The sequence below is a fragment of the Austrofundulus limnaeus genome, unplaced genomic scaffold (genome assembly GCF_001266775.1).
Source record: "Austrofundulus limnaeus strain Quisiro unplaced genomic scaffold, Austrofundulus_limnaeus-1.0 Scaffold440, whole genome shotgun sequence".
Classification (NCBI taxonomy): domain Eukaryota; kingdom Metazoa; phylum Chordata; class Actinopteri; order Cyprinodontiformes; family Rivulidae; genus Austrofundulus; species Austrofundulus limnaeus.
Genome location: NW_013952842.1, coordinates 199,620 through 206,821, shown reverse-complemented (window position 1 = coordinate 206,821; position 7,202 = coordinate 199,620). Strand labels below are relative to the sequence as shown.

The 7,202-nt window shown below is 41.9% G+C and overlaps 2 protein-coding genes across 3 annotated transcripts in view; one reads left to right on the top strand and one right to left on the bottom strand.

The window, feature by feature from the left end:
- Positions 1-765: 765 nt before the first annotated feature.
- fbxl6 (F-box and leucine-rich repeat protein 6) lies at positions 766-6,463 on the bottom strand. Of its 2 annotated transcripts, XM_014024788.1 has the most exons (11): positions 6,388-6,463; positions 5,430-5,964; positions 5,133-5,291; positions 4,954-5,017; positions 3,758-3,889; positions 3,583-3,690; positions 3,392-3,505; positions 3,157-3,303; positions 2,225-2,309; positions 1,903-2,143; positions 766-1,769 (listed from the first exon to the last, which is right to left on the bottom strand). In XM_014024788.1, the coding sequence occupies exons 2-11, from the start codon at positions 5,903-5,905 to the stop codon at positions 1,628-1,630; spliced, it is 1,668 nt and encodes a 555-aa protein (XP_013880242.1). In that variant the 5' UTR covers positions 5,906-5,964; positions 6,388-6,463; the 3' UTR covers positions 766-1,627. The 2 variants fall into 2 exon arrangements, with proteins under 2 accessions (XP_013880242.1, XP_013880243.1); XM_014024789.1 differs by lacking the exons at positions 766-1,769; positions 1,903-2,143; positions 2,225-2,309 and adding exons at positions 2,322-2,616; positions 2,750-2,990 and having other exon boundaries at positions 3,072-3,303.
- Positions 6,464-6,554: 91 nt separating this feature from the next.
- Positions 6,555-7,202, top strand: part of LOC106529376 (uncharacterized) — a 3,772-nt gene continuing 3,124 nt past the window's right edge. Inside the window, exon 1 of the mRNA XM_014024787.1 lies at positions 6,555-6,640. The gene's annotated coding sequence lies outside the window, so the exon portion shown is untranslated. The remainder of the gene's footprint in view (positions 6,641-7,202) is intronic.

The following is a 7,202-nucleotide window of genomic DNA, read 5'->3' as shown; positions in this document are numbered from 1 at the left end:
CAGTTTATTGGTCATTGTGAAGAAAGGAGAGTTCTATTTCTTTGTGGACGAGGCAACAAAGCGCATTTTCAAGTCTAAAACAACAAACAAAGCAGGAGGGAATTACAAGGGATCCACCGTTTCTCTCTGGGATCTTCTCTACTCCAAATACATCACTGAGGAAAAGAGGCGGGAGCTTGTCCAACAATACAAGTCTGGAGCAATCACTCTTGATCGCTTTTTGGAAATACTCTTGACAATCATTCAGGATGACGTCACTGCAACTTCAACCGTCACTGGTATGGCTAAAGTCAAGAAACCCTCAGCTACCTTCAACTGATTGAGATGTGTATCAGAGATCCTAGAACAGGCATGTTTACTTCAAATGCACAAAAATCAAATTAATTCCAACTTAATGAAGAAGTACTACAGTTTACGTCCTGTTCTTTCTACTGTATACAGATTTACCAAGGACCTCTAGGATAACTATTAATGGAAATTAAACCAGTCATGGCAAATTTTAATCAGTCTTACTCATTTTACCAATTTTTGGGACTTATTCTGGAACTTAAGATGAAAACACATCAGGATCTATGTTACTTTCCAGCTTGACTTTGACTGGACTAGAAGTGAAGTTTCCTTTTTTAAATGCAGGAAAACTATTTGCCAGAAGGAAGAAGTGTCACCTTAAATCAAAGACAACTTGTCAGAGCAAGCCAAGGTTGTGTCATTAACAACTGACAACAGAAAATGTAATGTGAAAGTAATTAAATAAATCAGCACCAGTTCACACAGAACCTGTCACTTTATTCATTCAACAATTAGACGTTGGCATCAAATCTTTTTGTTTCTTAATCTGATGATAAATTCTGACAAAACAGACAAGTTTCATTATGAAGACAATAAAATGTTTTCTGTGCTTTACACTGTGAGTGGGTGAGAACTGAATAGTTTCTTGGAAAAGTCCAGCTGGAAGTAAGTTGCAACACGTCAACTGTGAAAAATAACCATTAATATGTTTTACTGTCAGTTTCTGTGGGTTTGTTTTTCCTGATTATCTTTTTTTTTCCACTTTAAACTTGTCGTGTGGGTTTGGGACTGATGCTTTTGCATGTTTTTACACTGATATAAACTGAATGTTTGGCACCRAATCACCTGTTCCTGTAATGTGGTCAAAGATTGAATTAGTCTTGAGTCAGAAGGGATTGTTTTCTGAACGTTATCTTGGAATGTTGTTTTAAAAAAAGTATCTTTGTGTTACGAGACCAATAAACTGATGGAGCATGATCTCAGTCTGATCTTTTAGAACTTTAGGAAGTTTTTCCTCTTGGTTTTAAATCATCATCAACTGAAAAAGAAATGTTTGATTAGTTTTAGTTTAATAATCCAACAGATTAACGAGACAAACTGATTTCCAACAGACTGGTTTAAGAGTAAAACCTGTTTTGGTTAATCTATACATACTTTTAGCTCTCTCTAGTGGAGACAAAGATAATATACAAAAAATGAAGTTTTATTTTTGTTTCTGAGCTGCTTTTAGACTTTTTGTTGATATAAAAAGAGGCAGCTGTAGTAAAAAAACAAAAACCTGTAAAGTGTTTGAAAAGTAGAGTTCTCCTCCCTAGATGAACAGAAACATTTAAAGACACTAAACTACTTCTCGCTCCAGTTTTTCCAGCAGCTCGTTGATTTCATCTTGGCCTCTGTAAATCTTCTTCAGTCCTCTTGGTAAATAACGGCAGGACGTCAGATTGAGATAATCCAGAGCTGTCGACGGTCCGAGCACTGACCTGCAGAAAGAATGTGCAGGTCATGAGTCTGTTACACCCAAAGCTTCAGTTCTTCTGTCAGGAACATAAAGAAATATCTTTAAGGTGCATCAGTGAATAAAAGTCTGACCCAGGAAGTGGTCTACGTGTTTACCTGAGGGCGCGTGGCGTGATCCTGGTCCCGCTCAGGTTCAGTGATCGCAGCGTTCCCGCCTCAGCCTCCTGGCTCAGGTAGCTCATGGCTAGCTCCAAGTCTTCCTCACTGAAGGGCTGGTTGGTCACGTCAAGCTGCCGCAGAGTCCCACCCCACTTCTGGGTCAGCAGGTGGAGCCCCCGCTTCGTGGACGACGACCCAAACTGGCTGCAGTACTGACCCCAGAACAGACACTCCAGTTCTGCCAGAAAAATATTTCATCTGATCAACAGTGCCGAGCTCGTAAGGACACATGGAGGAAAATTTAATAAAATTTTCTCACGGGGACACGGTAGCACAGTCAGAGCCGACGTGGAGACTCGGGAGCAGCCTCGCAGGTCCAGGACTCTCAGTTTGGTGGAAGCGAANGACAAAGATAATATACAAAAAATGAAGTTTTATTTTTGTTTCTGAGCTGCTTTTAGACTTTTTGTTGATATAAAAAGAGGCAGCTGTAGTAAAAAAACAAAAACCTGTAAAGTGTTTGAAAAGTAGAGTTCTCCTCCCTAGATGAACAGAAACATTTAAAGACACTAAACTACTTCTCGCTCCAGTTTTTCCAGCAGCTCGTTGATTTCATCTTGGCCTCTGTAAATCTTCTTCAGTCCTCTTGGTAAATAACGGCAGGACGTCAGATTGAGATAATCCAGAGCTGTCGACGGTCCGAGCACTGACCTGCAGAAAGAATGTGCAGGTCATGAGTCTGTTACACCCAAAGCTTCAGTTCTTCTGTCAGGAACATAAAGAAATATCTTTAAGGTGCATCAGTGAATAAAAGTCTGACCCAGGAAGTGGTCTACGTGTTTACCTGAGGGCGCGTGGCGTGATCCTGGTCCCGCTCAGGTTCAGTGATCGCAGCGTTCCCGCCTCAGCCTCCTGGCTCAGGTAGCTCATGGCTAGCTCCAAGTCTTCCTCACTGAAGGGCTGGTTGGTCACGTCAAGCTGCCGCAGAGTCCCACCCCACTTCTGGGTCAGCAGGTGGAGCCCCCGCTTCGTGGACGACGACCCAAACTGGCTGCAGTACTGACCCCAGAACAGACACTCCAGTTCTGCCAGAAAAATATTTCATCTGATCAACAGTGCCGAGCTCGTAAGGACACATGGAGGAAAATTTAATAAAATTTTCTCACGGGGACACGGTAGCACAGTCAGAGCCGACGTGGAGACTCGGGAGCAGCCTCGCAGGTCCAGGACTCTCAGTTTGGTGGAAGCGAACAAAACGTCTGTCAGGTCTTTGTCGGTCAGGTAGGAGTAGGACGTGGTCGCGATGCAGAGCTCCTCCAGCAGCGGGAATCCCGCCGCAGAAACGACTCCRTTACGCATCGTCTTGCTCAGGAGTCTGACGTTCATCATCCGGAAGGTCTGGAAACAAGTGGAACAGTCAAACCACAGGATTAGAAATAAACAAGCTGGAGCTGYCACCTTCAAACAAAACGGGTTTTCTTTGTACTTTCAGTTTAGGACAGGCCGTCTGGAGCTGCTGGATGCAAACAGGAAGTTCCYCGTCTTTACTGTCCAGCCTCTTGTTGACCTCTAACAGCTCCAGATCAGGACAGCACCCCCTCTGAGAAGACAAACAGTCAGTGTCAGGGCTGAGGTCAGCAGAGAYGTTAGAAACACAGGAGCAGGAAGCAGCCGTACGGAGAGAACTGCCAGCAGCTTGTCTGTCTTCAGTCCATGAGTGAACAGCAGCTCTCTGATCTGACTCCCCTGATGCTCCAGGTACTCCACCAGTCCTTCAACCTGGAACTGAGGAAAAACGTTTGAAGGTGTGGCTGCTGAGCTTCTCAMTGTGCTGTGAAGCTGCGAGCCGAACCTCAGACTGCTGCAGGTTGATGGTCTGCAGGCGGCGGCTGTGCAGGCCGAGGCTGAGGAAGGCCTTCAGCGTGGCGCCTTTACAGTACGACAGCTTGATGGAGCGAAGCTGAGGACAGGACTGGGAAACCAGCTGGACGGGAGACACACAAAATCAGGACAYGTCTACTGAGAGAACGCTGAGTCAGCACTTTTTCAACTCCTTCAAATTAATTTTCTTTAAAATCTGCAGCAGCTACTGGCTGTTCCTCTCGTCTTTCACCACCGCTAGCTTTTTGCTAACATTCTGCTACTTTTAGCTACTTAAAGCTACTATTCTGCTACTTTTAGCTACCATTCTGCTACTTTTAGCTACTTAAAGCTACCATTCTGCTACTTTTAGCTACCATTCTGCTACTTTTAGCTACTTTAAGCTACTATTCTGCTACTTTTAGCTGCCATTCTTCTAATTTTAGCTACTTTAAGCTACTATTCTGCTACTTTTTGCTGCCATTCTTCTACTTTTAGCTACTTTAAGCTACTATTCTTCTACTTTTAGCTACTTTTATCTACCATTCTGCTACTTTTAGCTACTTTAAACTACTATTCTGCTACTTTTCGCCGCCATTCTTCTACCTTTAGCTACCATTCTTCTACTTTTAGCTACTTTTATCTACCATTCTGCTACTTTTAGCTACTTTAAGCTACTATTCTGCTACTTTTAGCTGCCATTCTTCTAATTTTAGCTACTTTAAGCTACTATTCTGCTACTTTTTGCTGCCATTCTTCTACTTTTAGCTACTTTAAGCTACCATTCTGCTACTTTTATCTGCCATTCTGTTAATCTTAGCTACTGTTTTGCTTTTTTAACTTCACTGAGTTTTGCAAATTTATAATATATTATTATTTTTTATTAATCCTTCATTTTACCAGGACAGATTTAAAATCTCATTTACAAACGTGCCCTGAGCAGAACTGGCAACAAAAAACATCTGTTCACATAAAACAAACATTTTAAAGGTTTAAATTTAGCATCTATTTGCTAATTACAGATATTGTTCTGTGATTTTTAGCTTTTTCTGTCTTTGTTTAAAACTTTTCAGCAAAAAGTTTTCTCTCTCAGCATCACAATGTCATTTATCTTCCAAAGAAATAACTAAAATAAGCTTCTTCAGTCTCAGAACGTAAAGTAAAAAAGCAGATTCTGAGAGATTTTACCTCTAAGGTGAAGTCGACGTTTTTGTTCCAGTGGCAGAGAGAAAAGTCTCTGAGCTGCGAGAACCTGAAGGAAAAAGAAAGTTTATTGTTCCAGTTAAATCTGCTGCACTGTTTCTGTAAAATCTGTGAAACTGAGCAGCTGATTAAAAACTCATCAACCAAACCCTGAAACCTGACACCTGTTTTGAGCGAGCCAGGTAACCGTGTTTCTGATCCTCGCCTCGGTCTTTGGAAGCTGGCTCTTCCCCGGTTCCACCCAGCAGTGACCCACAGTCACCCTGCGCCACAGAACCGGACTGGAGGCGGCGGCGTTCCACAAACGACACACTCTGGCCATCCTGCATCAGAAAAACAGCCGTTTCATCTTCATCACCACCCTGCAGACTGAAGCTGAACACGGAGCAGAGCCTGGCTGAACGTTTTCACAACAATGTTCTGGTGTCACTGTTTCAACCCAACATCACGTGAAACGGTACCTGCAGAGGAAAGGAACCGCTCCGTCCTGAATCACCACCAGCTGAAAGATGCTGACCAGCACCTCTTCAGGTAAATCCTGTCCCCATCTGTCCTCGGATCCTGTCTGAGACGACTTCCTGTCCTCGACTTCCCTCTGCGCTGCTTTGTTTTCCACTTTAGTTTTTTCACAAACACGTTTTCTTTTCTTGACCTGACTCTTTTGCAGCTTTCCTTTAGCAGCCTTCCTCTTTTTGCTTCCTTTCTTTTTGGAGGTCCAGACTGAACCGACGTACTGTGACGAAGCGTTGGAGATGACCAGGAGCATGTCTTCTCCCTGATGGACCGTGTAGTCGGGCCGGGACAGTCGGGCCCTTTTCGGCTTCTTCGTTTTCACCCCYGACTTCCTTTTTAAAGACGTTTTYTTTGACTTTGGTCCATCTTCTCCCTGAGCTCCAGTCTCCTCTTTCCTTTCAGTCTCAGAGGCAGAAGCCTCCATCGTTGCTGCTATCTTAATCCTCTAAGATCAGCAGACGTCAGCATGACAGACGTACAGATCTAAAAACACAAACAGATCAGTTATGTGAGTAAAGCAGGTAAAAACACAACAAATATTCTTCTGAGCTCTCTCTTTATTAAAATATAACTGTTAGATGGCTGTTTCACGATCAGCTCTTTGAACAAAATAATAAATAATAGACTGGTTGATCTTTGTAATAAGGATATAAATGCATTTTTAATTACATTTATACAAAATTCCTTTTAATTCATATCAAGCTGCGCGCGCAGCCTCGATTGTTTACAAACGGAAGTAAGTGTTGTAGCCGACTAGCATCTGTAAAACCATAACTGTTTCATTCAGTCAGCCGTTTAGGTCTGTTGTAACTTAACAAAACACAAGACACAAACTTTTGCTATCCGAGTATTAATTATAAGTACTAGTATTGTTTTCTGAAAGCAAAACAAAACGTTTTCCTTTACCTTAACTAACGCTAGCTCCACTGCTAACTGTATACCCAGAATGCATTTCACTCCGCTCATGTGATTGGCTGTAGTCTGGGGGACTACCCGCCTTCTGTGCAATTGACCAATCGGTAACTGTAATGTGTTTATGTTTTGTTTGTGATTGGATGAAATCTCAACAACATCCCGCCTCCTGTGAAACTGACCAATCACTGAGCAGTTTTCCTTTTTTTTCCTCCAAACCACACGATCGAGTTGAGCTCATCCCGAGGTTAGAGCTTGTTTTTAATAATGTTTCATTAAATGTTTTTATATCTGAACCTTTATAATTGTGCAGCAGGAATGTTCAGCGTTAATCCTGTGTCACAGGAACTGAGTTAATCTTGTTTCCCGTTAGCACGGAGCTAACAGCAGCATGTTGCTAACAACAAAGCTAACCTGCTTCTGGAAACAAACTGCAACTAAACTTTTCTGTTCGTGTCCGTTTGTTTTTAAGCTCAACTGAAAGAATGGTCTGGATTGTTTTTACATTTTATATCTATAAGTGCTGCATTGGCATTAAAACACAGTTAGGGGAAGAGTTTTACTATAAAAATAATAAAATAAACACCAAAAATTGATAATTTACAGCAGAAAATGTGTGAAGCCGAATAACTGAGATTGTTAAATATTGTCCTCTGAGCAAAGCAGCATTCAGTAATATAAAATGTTTCTAACAAGAAAACCACAAACTCGCAAATATGGTTAAAGTTAGTTTGTATTARTCATAATTTGTGATATAATAAATCATTCAGTAATGCTTACATCCTTAAATATTCCAGTTAGAGTAACAT